Raw genomic sequence first — 20,132 nt, forward strand, 5'->3', positions numbered from 1 at the left:
GAGGTTTTGTGTGCGAGAGGCTTGGACTTCCAGCAGGCATGCATAAGCGTGTTTGATAGGAGTGAATGGAGACAAATGGTTTTTAATACTTGACGTGCTGTTGGAGTGTGAGCAAAGTAACATTTATGAAGGGATTCAGGGAAACCGGCAGGCCGGACTTGAGTCCTGGAGATGGGAAGTACAGTGCCTGCACTCTGAAGGAGGGGTGTTAATGTTGCAGTTTAAAAACTGTAGTGTAAAGCACCCTTCTGGCAAGACAGTGATGGAGTGAATGATGGTGAAAGTTTTTCTTTTTCGGGCCACCCTGCCTTGGTGGGAGTCGGCCAGTGTGATAATAAAAATATATATATATATATGTATATATATATGTATATATATATATATATATATATATATATATATATATATATATATATATATATATATATATATAATTAGTATTATATTTATATTATGTATGTCTGTATTAGAAGAGTTGATAGGAGTATATACTTGGAAAGTTAGTTGTGAGCTATCTGTTATACTACTGAACAATGGGAAACACTCGAACACAACCTTCCGTTGATGGCTGGAAACACTGTTCATTTATTCATGAATTTTCTAGTATAGCCAAAATAATAACCTGTGCACTTTTATTTCAATAGAAATTGTTTAAGCATCATCTTTGTAACTCATTTTTGGCTCTGGTAACAATTTTTAAGCTTGTCATTGGTTTATCCATGCTCTAGCTGGTTCATGTGTATTTTTTAAGTGTAGACAACATATAATTACTGTATATTCCAGATTAATTTGTGAATGAATTTTTTATATAAATGGCTTTTTTTTTTTATAATTTCCTTATCCATATATCTAAAGTCTGTTTTAAAGGTGACAGTGTCACATGGGAATTTCTCAACAATTATGTACTTAATCTGACCTTCTAGCGATAATTTTATTAATGATAACTCCTAAGTCCATTCTTTAGTTTTTGTCTTTATTAACTCTGTGGTTATTTCCCACTAGGGTAGAGTGATCCAGAGAAGGACAAATAGTTATCATCACTCATTTTCTAGAAATGCATGAACATCACCTCATAAATGATGCCTTAAACTGCAACCTCCCCCATGTATCCTTCAGAGTGTAGGCACTGTATATCCCACCTCCAGGACTAAAGTCTTGATAAGCGGTTTTCTTGATCCCTTTATTGACATCCTACCACAAATGTATTCCTCATGTGGCTCATTCTCATTCCCACCATTTATATTACATCTCACTTATCCATATTGAATTCCATCCTCCATCTTTCACTCTAACTGATCACTCAATCCAGGTGATTTTTATTGCTTATTTTGCACAGGACTTTTGCTTCATGTGTGCCCACTAGTGTATGCTAGGTCAGGATGAGCAGAAGTTGATATGTCAAGCACTTTTGTAGTTGGTATTGCTACTGCCATTGTGTACTAGGTCAAAATAGGCAGTGTCAGTGCCTGTCATGGTTTCAGTAGTGGCTTGTTTTGCTGTGCTTTGCAACACACTTAAATTTCATATAATGAAATATGAAAATAAAATAAAAAAAGTTTAAAAAAATGTTCAGTACATTTATTCCACATTTTTCATTCACACAGCTACATGTTGTGTGTTATGCTCATATTTAGCTCTTCTCAATATGTATTTGCATCTTCTCTTATAAAGGGCAATTTTGCTTTATTAAGTGGTCTTTATACATAGATAAAACTATTAAAAAAAGCCCAAGATTTTATATTTTATCTGTTTGTACTTGACAGGGTTAATGTGGGGTGCGGACCAGCCGAGGAGCGAGTGCTCTTGACGGGTCTTCATGCTGTTGCTGACATTTACTGCGAATGCTGCAAGACAACTCTGGGCTGGAAATACGTAAGTTTGCTTTTTCCTTTATTTGCCTATACTTTTTCTTTTTTCAATGAACCGGCCGTATCCCACTGAGGCAGGGTGACCTAAAAAGAAAAATGAAAATTTCTCTTTTTAAATTTAGTACTAATGTATACAGGAAAAGGGGGTTACTAACCCCTTGCTTCCTTCATTTTAGTTGCCTCGTACAAAATGCATGGCTTAAGGGGGAAAAATTCTGTTAATCAAAAATAACAAAAAGTGATTAAAAATTATGAGAAATAACTAAAAATTAGGAAAAATAACCATAAAATTACAAAAAATAACTAAACATAGTCAAGAAAAATTGCTCCATTGGAACTATTTTTGATTCTACTTAAGAATACATGTATGCACTTGAAAACATAAAAAGACCCTGTTTTAGCGTGACACAAGGCTGTTTTATTTCGTCTGATTCTACCCTGTCTGAGGTGCCTTTTATGGTACATTTATCTTGCAAGAACTCTCATGACCTTCCATGAAAGCTGTATATACAGGATTTTTTCATGTTTATGGGGAGCAATTGATCCAACAAACAGTGTCATCATGACCATTTTCCATTTTGAGAGATAAAGTTTTTTCACCCCAAAAAAATCCCTGGACTGTAGTTCAGCATTTTTCACCATTTTCAGTCAGATTTTGAAAATTACTGAAAATCACACTAGGGGTACTATTTTCTTTGCCGATTCAGAATATACACTTAAAAATCTAAAATCAGATCATTTTAACGTCGTAAGAGGCCTTACATTATTGATGCCAGGGTGCCTCGTGTAGATCTGCATTGTTGGTGCTAGAATCCCACACTTAGATCTACATTATTGATGCCAGGGTCTCTCATGTAGATGCATTATTGATGCCAGGGTCCCTTATGTAGATCTACATTATTGATGCCAGGGTCCCTCACATGGATCTGCATTATTCATGCCAGGGCCCCTCACGTAGATCTGTATATTGATGCCAGGGTCCCCCACGCAGATCTGTATTATTGATGCCAGGGTTCCTCACGTAGATCTGTGTTTTAAGCACAGCTCCCTCAGATAAGCTATGAACAGTAATTTTTGGCCTAGATATAAGAAAATGGGTCTGTACAATGAGAGTTCACAGTATAAAAACTATTCTGCCCCACAAGGTGCATGATGGGAAAAGCAGAACTTAGATTTTGACTTTGATTTCAACTAGTATTTTCTAGCATGTTTTTATGGTTTTATTGGCTGTTTCTTGGTAATACTTGATAAATAGAAGATCTTTCTTCTTTCAACACACCGGCCGTATCCCACCGAGGCGGGGTGGCCCAAAAGGAAAAACGAAGTTTCTCCTTTTACATTTAGTAATATATACAGGAGAAGAGGTTACTAGCCCCTTGCTCCCGGCATTTTAGTCGCCTCTTACAACACACATGGCTTACGGAGGAAGAATTCTGTTCCACTTCCCCATGGAGGTAAGAGGAAATAAACAAGAACAAGAACTAGAAAGAAAATAGAAGAAAACCCAGAGAGGTGTGTGTGTATATAGTATATGCTTGTACATGTATGTGTAGTGTGACCTAAGTGTAAGTAGAAGTAGCAAGACGTACCTGAAATCTTGCATATTTATGAGACAGACAAAAGACACCAGCAATCCTACCATTATGTAAAACAATTACAGGCTTTCGTTTTACACTCACTTGGCAGGACGGTAGTACCTCCCTGGGTGGTTGCTGTCTACCAACCTACTGCCTAGGATAAATAGAAGATATACTACTGAAATAGAGATGGCTTTGGCTGGTTTCAAAACCAGAAATAGCTTGAAATTGGACTCAACCTAGCTGAAATATTCGATTTTTGCAGATTTTCCTGAGGACAGGTGAGGTGAAGGGGGCTCCCCTACACCCCCTGGTCTGTTTTATGGTTTTTTAATAGGCTTGATTCAATCATTGAGATGCCATAAACCATGACCAATCATTTCTGTTTATATTTTATTCTTTATCCCTCCCTCTGTTATTTACATATCTTGTACTACCTCACTGTTATCAATCTTATTAATGTTAAACTTTTTAGTTACCTAACTTTTATTCTAATATGCAATAAGAAATATTAAAATGTACTGCTCCATAACCTTTGTCAATATAGAATACTCGGTAAGAATTAGGATTAGTCTGCCTGAAATGCCTAGACATGCTAGTGCCTTTCTTTGTAATTATTATTATTTTTTTTTGTTAACACATTGGCCGATTCCCACCAAGGCAGGGTGGCCCGAAAGAGAAAAGCTTTCATCATCATTCACTCCATCACTGTCTTGCCAGAGGGGTGCTTTACACTACAGTTATGAAACTGCAACATTAACACCCCTCCAACAGAGTGCAGACACTGTACTTCCCATCTCCAGGACTCAAGTCCGGCCTGCCGGTTTCCCTGAATCCCTTCATAAATGTTACTTTGTTCACACTCCAACAGCACATCAAGTATTAAAAACCATTTGCCTCCATTCACTCCTATCAAATATGCTCACGCATGCTTGTTGGAAGTCCAAGCTCCTATCTCACAAAACCTCCTTTATTCCCTCCCTCCAACCTTTCCTACGCGGATCCTTGCCCCGCCTTCCCTCCACTACAGATTTATACACTCTTGAAGTCATTCTGTTTTGTTCCATTTTCTCTACATGTCCAAACCACCTCAACCCTCTGGATAATAGTTTTGGTAATCCCACACCTTCTCCTAACTTCCAAACTACGAATTCTCTGCATTATATTCACACCACACATTGCCCTCAGACATGACATCTTCACTGCCTCCAACCTTCTCCTCATTGCAGCATTCATCACCCATGCTTCACAACCATATATGAGTGTTGATATAACTATACTCACATACATTCCCCTCTTTGCTTCCATGGAGAAAGTTCTTTGTCTCCACAGACTCCTCATTGCACCACTCACCCTTTTCCCCTCATCAATTCTATGATTCACCTCATCGTTCATAGACCCATCTGCTAACAAGTCCACTCCTAAATATCTGAATACATTCACCTCCTCCATACTCTCTCCCTCCAATCTGATATCCAATCTTTTGTCACCTAATCTTTTTGTTATCCTCATCACCTTACTCTTTCCTATATTCACTTTTAATTTTCTTGTTTTACATACTGTACCAAATTCATCCACCAACCTCTGCAACTTCTCTTCAGAATCTCCCAAAAGCACAGTGTCATCATCAGCAAAGAGCAACTGTGACAACTCCCACTTTGTGTCTGATTCTTTATCTTTTAACTCCACACCTCTTGCCTACACCCGAGCATTCACTTCTCTTACAACCCCATCTATAAATATATTGAACAGCCATGGTGACATCACACATCCTTGTCTAAGGCCTACTTTTACTGGGAAATAATCTCCCTCTCTCCTACATACTCGAACCTGAGCCTCAGTATCCTCGTAAAAACTCTTCACTGTTTTCAGTAACCTGTCTCCTATACCATACACCTGCAACATCTGCCACATTGCCCCCCTATCCACCCTGTCATATGCCTTTTTCAAATCCATAAATGCCACAAAAACCTCTTTAGCCTTATCTAAATACTGTTCACCTATGTTTCACTGTAAACTCTTGGTCTACACACCCCCTACCTTCCCTAAAGCCTCCTTGTTCATCTACTATCATACTCTGTCTTACTCTTAATTCTTTCAATAATAACTCTACCATACACTTTACTAGGTATACTCAACAGACTTATTCCCCTATAATTTTTGCACTCTCTTTTATCCCCTTTGCCTTTATACAAAGGAACTATGCATGCTCTCTGCCAATCCCTAGGTACTTTACCTTCTTCCATACATTTATTAAATAATAGTACCAACCACTCCAAAACTATATCCCCACCTGCTTTCAACATTTCTGTCTTTATCCCATCAATCCCAGCTGCCTTACCCCCTTTCATTCTTCCCACTGCCTCACGAACTTCCCCCACACTCACAACTCGCTCCTCCTCACTCCTACAAGATGTTATTCCTTCTTGCCCTATACACAAAATCACAGCTTCCCTATCTTCATCAACATTTAACAGCTCCTCAAAATATTCCCTCCATCTTCCCGATACCTCTAACTCTCCATTTAATAACTCTCCTATTTTTAACTGTCAGAAACATTTGTTCCCTAGGCTTCCTCAACTTATTAATCTCACTCCAAAACTTTTTCTTATTTTCAACAAAATTTGTTGATAACATCTCACCCACTCTCTCATTTGCTCTCTTTTTACAATGCTTCACCACTCTCTTAGCCCCTCTTTTTCTCTCCATATACTCTTCCCTCCTTGCATCACTTCTACTTTGTAAAAATCTCTCATATGCTAACTTTTTCTTCCTTGCTACTCTCTTTACATCATCATTCCACCAATCTCACTTCTTCCCTCCCGCACCCACTTTCCTGTAACCACAAACTTCTTGTAATCAATATCTTATAATATGTAAACCACTCATTGTAAGCTTTGCAGGGAAATAAAAATTTTCAATTTTCCATACTTACCTCCTATCTTTTCTCTACAAAAAGATGTGAATTATTCATATAATCCTTTGTGCCTTGATTAAAACTTTATCAAGTGTCACAATAAAAGTTTTGTTTTTATAACTTTTACTCCAGGCTCTTGGCATCTCTTGTTTATGTCACATATGTATTGATAAACTTGTCTTGTTAAAGTATTTATCAGCATGTGCTCTTAGTATTGCTCAAGTTAACTCAAATCAATTTTTTTTGTTTTTTTTTTTTTTTTGTTTTCAGGAACATGCCTTTGAATCCAGTCAGAAGTACAAGGAGGGCAAGTATATTATTGAGCTGGCACATATGATCAAAGATAATGGGTGGGACTGAGAGTGGGCCCCTGGTGGCCGCAGGAGCCTTGGCGTGCAGCTGTGACCCTGCCAATGACTGCCAGACCTTTACTCATCATCACACCAAGAATGTCTCGTCTAATATAAGGATGACTTCATTTACCTAGGATGGAAGTGGGAAGTGTAGTCTGGACCCATTGATGATATCTGCTGCTTCCTCGTTAGTGTTAGGTTGACCAGCTGTGCACGACTTATTCTTGAGCAGTGATCTCAGCCGGTGTGCGATGCCAGGGTGTGCTGCGCAAACAAATATTACACGAGAAAATTCATTATAGCTTCAAATTATAGAAAACGACTACACTATAGTGATTATGGTGATACTCTATATGGATTGACTTGCCTGAATTAGATCAGATTCATTTGTGTAAATAATGAAGACTACTGGCAAAAATGCTGAGTGAGTGTTATGAGTGGAAGTGGAATGTAAGCAGCACATCCTGAGAGCAACTGGCCATCATCACCATCACAATCATCATATTTTCACATCATTTTTGACTGTCCCAACCCGCCAGTCATCAGTCAGTCAGCCAGCTAGCTCTCGTCCAGTCTCATGGCCTGTCTGTGATGGGCTTTGCCCGTAAGCAAATTTCAATTTGTTGTGTAGTAAGTGTAAAACTAATCATCCCACCCAGCCACTTGCAAGCCAGTTAGACACATTTTTGTATTATAAACTCAATGTGAGAATTTGTTTTATTTAATTATCTGCTGTCTACCATCATTTGTTAAGGGACCATAACATAGTGTGATTTGACCTGCCATGGCAGGATTCTAACAGTACGGAGGGAATAAAGCATTGCCCAAACCTCAGTCAAAACAGAGACTTCAGTAGCTGTGTTTACCATGTGTGAGTTTTAGATACATAATGGTATTAAACACCTGTACCTTTTTATCATTATACCAAAAGGACAGTTTGTTATTAAACAACATTATGCTAGAAAAAGCTGTATTACAATGGCACTTGATGCTTGACCCATATTTTGGAGCACACAACATAATCGTATTTCTCATTTGTCTCGTCCATATTGCATTTGCGCAGGTGATGTGCAGGAAGTGATGCTGGTGTTCCCGCTGTGATCTAGTGCATCTTGGAAGCCTGGACAGTGCAGGCAACCTGTGATGATGTGTCTTAATGGTACACTGTGTGATTGGACAATATTTTAACTCATTTTCACTTGTTCTGTACTGTGTATATCCTAAAATTTGATGTTCCCAACAAATGGATTAGGTAGGTGATTGTGCTGCTATCATTTCCAGTCATCATGCTAGTCTTGTAGAAATGGCATTTGATTATCTTTTAATTTTTTTCAGTTAACTTTAGTTGAGATTGAGTTGAGATAAAATTCACATCTTCTCTTGCAATTGTACATAATGGATTGATTAAAACCGCAACATGCCACAGATATCAACCAGTAGAGTGTTTGGTGTAAATTTACTGATGTAAAGTAAGTGTTGAAGAGACTTGCTGTGCAGTATTAATTAAGTTTTTCTTAAGGTAAATTTAAATTTACCTCATGAATTATAAGAACTTTAAAATGTATACTGTATATATGAAATATATAATGTATACAATACCTATAGAAGTTGTAAACTAGACTCAGAAAATAGTATTACAGTATTTTAGGTTAATGTTCCTGTAAAGAACTCTTAAATTTCTTAATTACTTAGAAAATGTAGAAAAAATCATGAGATTGTAGTTTGTGATAAATATTGGCTGATACAGTAAGGACATTACATTTGCAAGATATTCAGTGTACAGTCATACCATACTTCAGTTGGCTGCTGTTACTGAATTTTAAATTAAGCATGTTTTTCCATGCTTACAACATGTATTATTTATATATTTTTGCATTTCTTATGTTTTGGACACAAAATATCCTCATTGCCTTGTAGGTTCTTTCTCTAGATTGAAGAGCTGCATGACTCAAGTATTCAGGAAAGCACTTAGCTTTCTACATGAATGTACATTTGCCCAATTTATAGTGATGTACATGTGCTACCCAGCTATCAGTATATAATAAAAAAGGCAGCCATTATTAATTAACAGTTAAGCTCATTTCGACACCCAACAAACACAGTACCTAAGAACAAACACCCCTGACAAGCTGATGCAAGCATCTTAATAATATGGTCCTGATTATTACAACTTCCATTAATTATTTTATTTAGATAATGTAAAACATTTGCAATAGGCATCAGTACTTTTTTAACTGTAATTATCCATATTATGCAGGAACACTCCCTTCATCAGCATTGAAAATGAACACGCGATCTCTGATCAAGTGCTCTCTCACGGTTGCTGGTCAAAATGTTAATTTACTCTCAACTCAATCTCAAACTAAAGTCAACTGCAGAAAATACAAGCTTTATATAAGATGAAACACAAGAGCATTATATGATACTTAATATCAGTGTGTTTTGGCATTTGTATTATTTACCTATCAGTGAAATGCTAGCAGTTTTTCAATCAAAAATTCATTGTTTAGAACTGAGAGAAAATGAACCATCTTAACATCCTGATAGTTAAGCTGTTGTGAAGTAATACACTTTAATATAATGATTTATCATAATAGCTGTAGGTGATGTAAGATTAATACTTGTCTGGGCTCACTAGCCAGAAGATAATTATATGTGCATCTCATAAAAGAATCAGATAGTGTCAATAGTCAGGGGTCCAAGGTAAGATATCAACTGTATGTAGTATGGTAGGTAACATCATCTTGCTTTGGACATGTTACCTTCTGCAAGTGAAAAGAAATTTCTCATGGAGCAACTTTCAAATTTATTAGGTCTGCTTGGCTGCTTTTTGGCTTGGTGGTGGAACACTGAAATAGCTTTAATCATGTGTAGTTAAGATTCAACAGAGTACCTATTGGCTAGCCTTATCACATTCATTAATTGATATTAATCAGTTCATATAGCATGTCGATGTGTATTTGCCATAAAGTTTTGGCATAGAACTTCACACTAGTTGTGGGATTAAAATGATAGTCCCTGCTTTTCTTTTTAAGATGTAGGTCATGAAAAGCACTGTTCATTACAGAACAGTTGGTCTGGATTGTGCAATTAATTCAAAGGATACTGGGATACTGGTTACTTCATGTGGGAATTTATTACTTATGACTTAGGTTTATCTCTATGCTCAGGTAGATAGAGAAGCACCCTAACATTTTTTTTTTCTATTTTTTCACATCCAAAAAATGTAGCCCCAATATACGACTTGAGAGAGGATATCCTTTTTCTTACCAAAGTAATATACCTTCAGTTTCCTTCATGTTGCTTGTGTGTATAACTGGCATCTGTGCCAACTTTAGCTGTCTATTACTGTTGTGTCTTGTCTCTGCTGCTCATGGTATAAAGCTGGTTTTCTTTTACATTGCTACAAGTAGCCTTTATACAAGTTTATCTTTTGTGTTGTAATTCATTAGTGTCTCAGCAGATTGCATAATACTTTGTGCTTAATTTAGACATGTCTCATTTATATTTGTGCTTATATCCCCTAGGTTAGAGATTTCTATGTATTTTGTCATTTTTCATAATTTAAATTCTTTCGACCTCAGTAATGCTTATTGTCTCACTTTAATTGTATGTTCAGTCCATATAAATTTATTTATTCACTTATAAATTTTGTAAAGGTATTATACAAAGTAGCAGTTTATAAAATTTTAACCCAAAAATTGTGGTCATTAAGTTCTCTTGTACCATCTTGCTCCCCTGGTTATGTTGCCGCTTCTCCAACCAGCACCAGTTCTTTCGGTATGTACTCTGTACATACATACTACAGCATATTCAGACTTAGTACTTGTATATTTCAGTGTGCACTTCCCTAAGTGTATACACATTTTAATCTGTACTGACCTCAGTAAATACTAACTTTTAGCATGTACTGACCTCAGCACAAAATCCATTTCATTATGTACTGAACTTAGTACATATAAACCTTGTATGTACTGATCTCAGTACATGTGCAGTTCCACATTTTAGTATATGTATGCAAATGGTCATAATTGTGTGAAGAGATATTGTATTTACTAAAGAGAGATCCCCACAAGGTGGTCCTATATTTTTACATGGCATTCTAGTCTTTCATTCTAACCAGTAGTTGAGAAGTGTGCATGTCTCTGCCTTCTGTTATATTACACTATGTACTAGCTCTTTGTATCATGGTTCATTCATGGGATATATATATAAAGTGGATGGCGAGAGGCAAAAGTAAAATAAATAAATATATACATACATATACATGTATATATACGTACATACACAATTATATATATATTACACACACAGACAGACAGACATTCGTACCTATACTGTGATAATGTTGAGGTTGGCGTGGAGAGTTAATAAGGATACATACTATAATTATTGTTTCGGCTAATACCATGTGCAGGTTGAGGGCTTGAGTAGTATGAAAAACACCATTATGTATTGAATACTAAATGTAAAAATATCAATATTAGCTGTATTGGAAATTATCAGCACAGTTAAGCAGTTCTAGGCCATCAGGTTTGTTTTGCCTTTCGTCATAATAATGACCACTGATTGTGCAGGACACTTTGGCTGTTGTAGTGCTTTTGTGATTGATATTATCATAGAAGAGCTTGGAAACATTCACATAGGTTAGTTTCCTTTCAATGTTGTATTTCATAGCAACCATCATGACACTGGTAACTGCTTTTATTTTAGATTATCCATAGACAGATTACTTCCAATGGCAAGAGCATTTGTAGCATATACTGCTTACATAGATATGGGACTAATATTTCGGCAATTTTTTTTTACGCTTGCTTTCAGTCCCTTTAGGTGTAAAGTATAGAGTTTTCTCTCAGTATCCATTCACTGGTTGCTATGCTCATATTGTTGAGAAGTGGAACACAAGTGTTTAGGACCACAGTACATTTATATTCTGTCCAAAGTGAGAGGGGTCCATATACGGTGTTTGTCACTTTTATACTTAGCCAGGTTATCTTCAGTGACACAGGTAGGATTCATTTACTCATTATGCATAACATGCTCATGTAATATATTTTAAGAAGTGTATCTTGCAAACTACAATACTTTTTCTTCTTTTAAACATTGTAGTAGAAGATGCATTGGTCTTCTGGCATGAAGTGTCTCAAATCTTCATTACTTCCTTATTCTGCTGGTACAGACTCATCCCCTCCCACTGGTCTAATGTGTACTCTTTCTTGGAGCAGAGATGGTCATGTATTGTTCAAAAAACATTTATATTTAGTTCCATTCGGTGGAAATTTAAATCAAAACCTCCAATGTTGCCTTGATGGAAGGCCCCATAGGACCTTCAGCACAGTTTTGCTGTGGAATGAGCACTGGGGATGTATCGACCCACATACAGGGTGTGACCCTCGGCATCCACAAGCTTTGTTCCTGCTTCTTGTCTTGGTGACTTATAACAATGAGTTTTGTAATGGCATAGAACAGAATTATTGCCCACCTTTGCTCATAGTTCATAAGGTATTAGTGTCAATGATGGTGTATTCGGTGATTTGAAGTACTGTATCAATGTAGTTATTTCATATGTATATAGATCATTTTTTACAACCAAGGATGACATACTTTGTTCGGAAACATTTTTATTTCCAATATGTGGAGGATTCATATGGGATTATTTCAGTAAGTACTAAAATATGATAGCTGTAAGATTCAGCATTTGTACATGGGAGCAAAAGGTCTGAATCTTATTGTAATTCAGAAAGTTGGTATTTGCTGGTCCTCACAAATTGTATCTTGTAGCATTGTAGAGCTTGCTGTTTTCAGTAAATCTGGATGATTAAGTACTGTACAGTACTAGAATTTATAGATATTGTTGAGAGAGAGTATATTTTGTAAACAGAATATATTAACTGAGTGAAATGTATGCTTGAAATTAAGACTAAAAAAAAAAAATAATCCAGATTTGCTCTGCTGTATATAGTATTTATTCACAGGAAGCTTACACTAGTTGCTGCCACAAATGCAGAGTAATATGTTTATCTTGAATTTTAACTCAAATTATTATTTTTTTACAAGAGCTATTGAAAATGCTACTAGTATTGAAGGAGGGATTGTGTTGAACATGCAGTGTGAATACATTACATGACTAGAACACTAATATTTGTTGTATACTTTAAATGAGTATGTATATATACACAGTATGTGTATGTTTATATACAATATTTTCTGTTCTAGATTAAATTAATGTCCCTTATTATTTTGCAGTGAACTGTATGCTTAATGACTGCAGTCAGTAAGCTTTAAAAGTTAACAAACCAAAAAATCTGTATTGTCAATAAGATTACAGTATTACATAAAACATTTATTTAGAATGATGCCATGAGTGTGTTATGACCTGCACATTTAGTACAGTTCTGTACAAGGTAGATTCATTTCAGTAGACATGCTCAGAGGAACACACCACTTACTATGGCAGGCAAAAATCAGTTGAAATATACTGACATGACATTTTTTCTTCACAAACTGGATCAATGGAAATTGTTGAAAGAGGAGGTAGTAGGGGTTATAACTACAAAATTCACTATTTGCTAATGTTATTTAGACAAAACAATGAAGATGTAGCTACAAATAGGAAATTATAACGAAATACAGTCAAAGATGGAACAACAAAATTAATTTTTTTTTTATTTAAATCCACACATTAATGTAATGTTTGAATGTTTCACACCTGAACTATTCAATACATTAGTTATTTTTGTTTCAAAACATTTCTTGAAGTATAAAGTTCATACCATATTTTTTTCTCCAGTAAGGTAAGGTTATTGATAAATATTCTAATCTGCATAACTAGCAGCAACATTTTTGGTACGTGAGTGTCTCACAAAAGCTGCTAAATGTGACTTTACACAATAAACATTTACCAATATATTTTGTTTATCTTAATTTCCCTATTTTCATGTATTAATAAACTCCCTTTCAACAAAACAATACCCAGTACAGTGCATGCACTCCACTCTAAAGGGAGGGAGGGATGCATTAGTTTGGCGAGTCGAGACTTTTGGTTTATATCCAGTTTTTCTATGACAAACTGCTGAAGAATTTTGTCTTTGGCATGTCAATGTACATACACCCTTGCTTTATTCTCTTGCCAAGTAAAAGGGACTAATGAAAGCATTTACTCAAGATATGTTTATTTTTTTGTTTTTGTCAAAATTGTGCCATTATACTGGAGCAGCAGTAAACAAAAACTGCAAAAGTGCAAATCTTTAAACAAAAAATAAAGTAAATTTGTACAAAAAAAAAAAAAATGGTAGTATAGAATCAGGATGGTATTTAATTAACCATCTCTAACTCGAGCACTATACTCCAGTCATTATCTAATACCCTAGGAGTCAGGTTGGCATTGCAACTCCAACTCCTCTGTGATATTTTATTAATGTGAATCTTCATAATACTTCAAAAGTACAATGATTACAATTTAAAAAAAATAAAAATAAAATTTCAGACACCTTAAATCATGTCACTGACAAAAGCACAAACTGTCAAGTTATATTAACATTTCTTTTTTATTATAATAATAATAATATATTAACATTGCCACAGTACTGAATTTTTGTTTAAAGTATATACAATTGTCAAATTAGCAGTGCAGTATTACAGTTGCAAAAGTACAGCAAAGCCACGTGAGCAATAGCCATTACTGAAATGTTTGTGCTAGCAACTCCTCTCACTTTGACAACACTTGGCTCAGTGTCTTACAGCACACGGAAGTGAAAGGCAATCAAGTTTGATCTGAGGAAGAGGGTAGCTAAATCCACATGAAGAGCACTTCATTAGCACTCCCCTTTTTCTTCCCCAAGAGGACAACTATACCAGATATCTGCAATTAGTCTTGGAACTGAATAGTGACAGTAGTAACTACATCATGTAGTCATTATTTTTTTTTAAACATGCTGGCTGTCTCCCACCGAAGCAGTGTGACCCGAAAAAGAAACACTCGCTATCATTCACACTATCACTGTTCTTGCCAAGTCATGTCAATGTAGATAAAAGCAGAATATTGCCTTGACATGTTGGAAGCACTCCCTGTATTAAGTGATAATTAGTGATTAACTGCACTTTCTGTGGTAGTTTGTCAATTTTTTTGCAAAAAAGATAAATTACTTGTACAGTAAGTACCTTCTCTTCTTACCATGACCAATACTGGCAACAAAAAAATATACTTGAGAAATCTGTGCTTGCATATAGCTCTTAAGTTGCATTTCCCCTATATGAAAATTTGCATAATATGCTAGTTGAGTATCCCTTATCCTAAATTCAAAACTTTTATCAAGTGCTGATATGGCACCACAAATGGAATATTCCAGTAAGCTCTGTGGAGGTTCCTAGGCAATGCAGAGGTCTGTATGTATCCGGACAAGTGCGACACCTGATTCACATACCCTGGGTTGGCTCTGTTGGCGCCAGCTTATCATCAACACTCGTCACCTCTAGACCTGCATGTATTTCTCTGATTACAGTGAGTTTTGCGCTTATTCTCTGCTCTGTGGTGAGAATATATTTTTGAAAATTGTAAAAAGTCTTGAAGATACCTCTATGGGTATCAGCAATAAGAAAAAATGCAGTGTACACTAATCTTTTAATCAAAACACTGCATTGTAGGTGGAGACAAAGCCTGCTGCTGTTTGTTGTATTTGAACAGATAATGCAGGTATCCTGTTGATGCTTTTATTAAAAATATTGTATAAAACTACCTTCAGGCTGTATATAAAGCTGTACAGGAAACAAATGGATTTTGTTTAAACTTGGGTCCCATTTTCCAAGCTATTCCACATTCCAAAATCTGAAAAATTTTGAAATCTGAGACACTTCTGAGCACAAGCATCTCTGATAAGGGATACTTGACCAGTACATGAAATATGTTTACAAAATAGAAAAAAAAATGGGTTTTAAAAATTCGAACAAATTTTAAAAGAAAAACTGAAAATGCATGAACAACCACCAAGAATGATACCACAGGTATTGTAAATGCCAGGCAAATACTGGTGAAGACCATATCAAGGGATGCAACTTTAAGAAGGTACATTAGGATGAAAATCTCAAATAACCACCTCTTACTATTTTTTTTTTTTTTTAAGATTTTAAAGTAATATGGCTGATAAGCTTAGCCTGGATTTCCCCTAGATGACTCTGTTGTTCACACGCACAAAAATCATCTCTATAGTTGAAGACGTTGGATCATGGTAGCTAATGAATATAACAAGTAATTTCCAGCTATGTCAGACTAATGTTCATTAGTCAGGCATTATTCCACCATAGCAACTTGATGCTGTAGTTCTAAAATGATATACTAGTGGAGCACCGTGCCAGGCTAGCCTTGCCCATCTAACAAATGAGATCTGATGTCAAGTTGAGTTCACATGGTTTTCCAGCCATTCCCACACAAAATTATTCTGAACACTTTTTTTCTGCAATACAAATCTTATTTAAATAAATAATTCACAATGGTTTCTACTGTAATACAAAATTATACCTAATGTATCCACTAATTAATATAAACTCAAAAACCAAAAGCAGATACTTACATTATGGTACTCTTCCATGGCATTTTCTCTTCTAAAATAAGCAGTAATTTTTTTTTAGACACTAGCATATTAATATAGTCAGCTCTTATAAACTTCCTCTACTTAATGCATTTTTTTTCTAGAAAAAAAATTGAAAAAGCGCATCAAAAACTGAATACCACACAGGATGAAGGATTTCCTCATGCTATTCAAATTTGGATGCAATTTTTCAGGTGCACTGATGACAAACTGCATTAGAGTTTCATAAGAGCTGACTGTATATCAAATTACACCATCTATAATACAGTACGATATGAAGCTCATGGTCAAGCTATAGCTATTTAGTTATCAAGCAAAGGCCAGACAGGTATGGCATGGGTTCAAATTCTGTCACTACGAGGTCAATTTTAACGGGATGAACTTTTAGTTATTAAGGTCTTTCGATATAAGTATCTACAACTAAGTTACTGTGCAAAAGCTAACAAGCTGATGAAATACTGTATTCCTATATATATTCCAAAGCCTGAGTGTCTCCAAGGAATGAAGTAGCATACGATGGATCAAACAATCAACTATATTAAGGATGTCATGGTTAAGCGATTCTGAGAAGCACCCTTGTAGTTTTTTGTTATTGATGGGGTTTCAAGGGCCACCTGACAGCTTCTACCATACCTTTGATGAGATCTTAAGAGTTTTCCTACTTCCAGAGCCCAGCCTTGGGCCTTGGTGCTCAGAAGGTAACACAGTATTGCCAAATCTGGACCAGTTTAAATGATTTCTCAACCCTCACAGCCCAGTCTGAGCCCAGGCTTCCTTGCTGACTGCATGATCAACCAGGGTGTTACTATGTATAACAGCCCCAACTATTTGTGTGCCCAGCAAGCAAAAAAGGACGAGATCAAATTAATTATTTAAAGACCAGGCAGCTACACTGTGCATCCGAATCACAGGCCAAATCAAATTAAATCATTTTGCAAGATGAACCTGCCATAAACTGAGAATTTGAGTATACTAGGAAGTACAGTACCTGCACTCCGAAGGATGGAGAGATTCTCAAAGATCAATGGAAGTCTCAATTCTGTATCGATGCCAAACTTAGCTTCCCATCCCCTTCATTAGTCAGTTAAATTAAGGTTGACCATTTTACATGCTGTTCAAATAAAGTACAGTGAAATAAGTGTTACAACTACCAAAGATGGTCAATTAAGCTAAAGAACGAGTAACAAAAATTCACCTTTTTACTTACAAAGCAAGTCTCCTATGACCTACACAAATATGAATTGGGAAAGTGTCAAGTGTGCTTTCAATATTAGACTGCTATGTAGATAGACTTCAAACAAAAGAAGATAAAAATAATATAGTCAAAAACATCACCTCTGTTTTGTGAAAAGTGTGAATGCTTGGGCAAGGTAGGTAGGTAGGTAGGGTTGGGTGTCTGTGTGTGTGTACTCACCTAATTGTACTCACCTAATTGTGGTTTGCCAGACTATTCCACTTCCTAACAATTCTGTGGCTGAAGAAATACTTCCTAACATCCCTCTGACTCATCTGAGTCTTCAGCTTCCAATTGTGACCCCTTGTTTCTGTGTCCCATCTCTGGAACATCCTCTGTCTGTCCACCTTGTCTTTCCACACAGTATTCTGTATGTCATTATCATGTCTCCCCTGGCCCTCCTGTCCTCCAGTGTCATCAGACTGATTTCCCTTAACCTTTCTTCATAGGACATTCCCCTTAGCTCTGAAACCAGCCTTGTTGCAAGCCTTTGCACTTTCTCTAATTTCTTGACGTGTTTGACCAGGTGTGGGTTTCAAATTGGTGCTGCGTACTCCAGAATGGGCCTGACGTACACAGTGTATAAAGTGTTTAACAATTCCTTACTCAGGTACCGGAACTCTATTCTCAGGTTTGTCTGGCACCCATATGCCGCAGCAGTTATCTGGTTAATGTGTGCTTCTGGCAACGTACTTGGTATTATACTCACTCCTAGATCTTTCTCTTTGAGTGAGGTTTGTAGTCTTTGGCCTACTAGCCTATACTCTGTATGCGGTATTCTTTGCCCTTCTCCAATCTTCACGACTTTGCATTTGGCTGGATTAAATTCTAGGTGTGTGTGTAGGTGTGTGTGTGTGTAGGTGTGTGTGTGTGTAGGTGTGTGTGTGTGTGTGTGTGTGTGTGTGTGTGTGTGTGTGTGTGTGTGTGTAGGTGTGTGTGTGTGTAGGTGTGTGTGTAGGTGTGTGTGTAGGTGTGTGTGTGTGTAGGTGTGTGTGTGTGTAGGTGTGTGTAGGTGTGTGTGTGTAGGTGTGTGTGTGTAGGTGTGTGTGTGTAGGTGTGTGTGTGTGTAGGTGTGTGTGTGTAGGTGTGTGTGTGTGTAGGTGTGTGTGTGTAGGTGTGTGTGTGTAGGTGTGTGTGTGTAGGTGTGTGTGTGTAGGTGTGTGTGTGTAGGTGTGTGTGTGTAGGTGTGTGTGTGTAGGTGTGTGTGTGTAGGTGTGTGTGTGTAGGTGTGTGTGTGTAGGTGTGTGTGTGTAGGTGTGTGTGTGTAGGTGTGTGTGTGTAGGTGTGTATGTGTAGGTGTGTGTGTGTAGGTGTGTATGTGTAGGTGTGTGTGTGTAGGTGTGTGTGTGTAGGTGTGTGTGTGTAGGTGTGTGTGTGTAGGTGTGTATGTGTAGGTGTGTGTGCAAGTGTGTGTGTGTAGGTGTGTGTGTGTGTGTGTGTGTGTTGCTGTGTGTGTGTAGGTGTGTGTGTGTGTGTGTGTGTGTGTGTGTGTGTGTGTGTGTGTGTGTTAGTTAGTCAGGGTTGTCAGGGGTTGACAGCAGTACTGGGGAGCCTCCCTCAGGTCTGGGTTGTCAGGGGTTGACAGCAGTACTGGGGAGCCTCCCTCAGGTCAGGGTTGACAGCAGTACGTGTGTGTGTGTGTGTGTGTGTGTGTGTGTGTGTGTGTGTGTGTGTAGGTGTGTGTGTAGGTGTGTGTGTAGGTGTGTGTGTAGGTGTGTGTGTAGGTGTGTGTGTAGGTGTGTGTGTAGGTGTGTGTGTAGGTGTGTAGGTGTGTGTGTGTGTAGGTGTGTGTGTGTGTGTGTAGGTGTGTGTGTGTGTGTGTAGGTGTGTGTGTGTAGGTGTGTGTGTGTGTGTGTGTGTGTGTGTGTGTGTGTGTGTGTGTGTGTGTGTGTGTGTGTGTGTGTGTGTGTGTGTGTGTGTATGTGTGTGTTTGTGTAGGTGTGTAGGTGTGTGTGTAGGTGTGTGTGTAGGTGTGTGTGTAGGTGTGTGTGTAGGTGTGTGTGTGTGTGTGTGTGTGTGTGTGTGTGTGTGTGTGTGTAGGTGTGTGTGTGTAGGTGTGTGTGTAGGTGTGTGTGTAGGTGTGTGTGTGTAGGTGTGTGTGTGTAGGTGTGTGTGTGTAGTTGTGTGTGTGTAGGTGTGTGTGTGTAGGTGTGTGTGTGTAGGTGTGTGTGTGTAGGTGTGTGTGTGTAGGTGTGTGTGTGTAGGTGTGTGTGTGTAGGTGTGTGTGTGTGTAGGTGTGTGTGTGTATGTGTGTAGGTGTGTGTAGGTGTGTGTGTAGGTGTGTGTGTAGGTGTGTGTGTATGTGTGTGTGTAGGTGTGTGTAGGTGTGTAGGTGTGTGTAGGTGTGTGTAGGTGTATGTAGGTGTGTAGGTGTGTGTAGGTGTGTGTAGGTGTGTGTGTGTAGGTGTGTGTGTGTAGGTGTGTGTGTGTGTAGGTGTGTGTGTGTGTGTAGGTGTGTGTGTGTGTGTGTAGGTGTGTGTGTGTAGGTGTGTGTGTAGGTGTGCATGTGTAGGTGTGCGTGTGTAGGTGTGTGTAGGTGTGTGTGTAGGTGTGTGTGTAGGTGTGTGTGTGTAGGTGTGTGTGTGTAGGTGTGTAGGTA

The 20,132-nt window shown here is 37.4% G+C and overlaps 1 protein-coding gene across 4 annotated transcripts in view; it reads left to right on the forward strand.

Annotated features, from left to right (window-relative positions):
• Positions 1–13,622, forward strand: part of Ypel (Yippee-like) — a 298,086-nt gene extending 284,464 nt beyond the window's left edge. For all 4 annotated transcript variants that reach the window (XM_070085485.1, XM_070085484.1, XM_070085483.1 and 1 more), the window contains 2 exons: positions 1,764–1,872; positions 6,633–13,622. In XM_070085485.1, coding sequence (XP_069941586.1) covers positions 1,764–1,872; positions 6,633–6,722 — 199 coding nt within the window. In that variant the 3' untranslated portion in view covers positions 6,723–13,622. The remainder of the gene's footprint in view (positions 1–1,763; positions 1,873–6,632) is intronic.
• Positions 13,623–20,132: the final 6,510 nt, after the last annotated feature.

This window comes from Cherax quadricarinatus, chromosome 16 (assembly GCF_038502225.1).
Source record: "Cherax quadricarinatus isolate ZL_2023a chromosome 16, ASM3850222v1, whole genome shotgun sequence".
Taxonomy (NCBI): Eukaryota; Metazoa; Arthropoda; class Malacostraca; order Decapoda; family Parastacidae; genus Cherax; species Cherax quadricarinatus.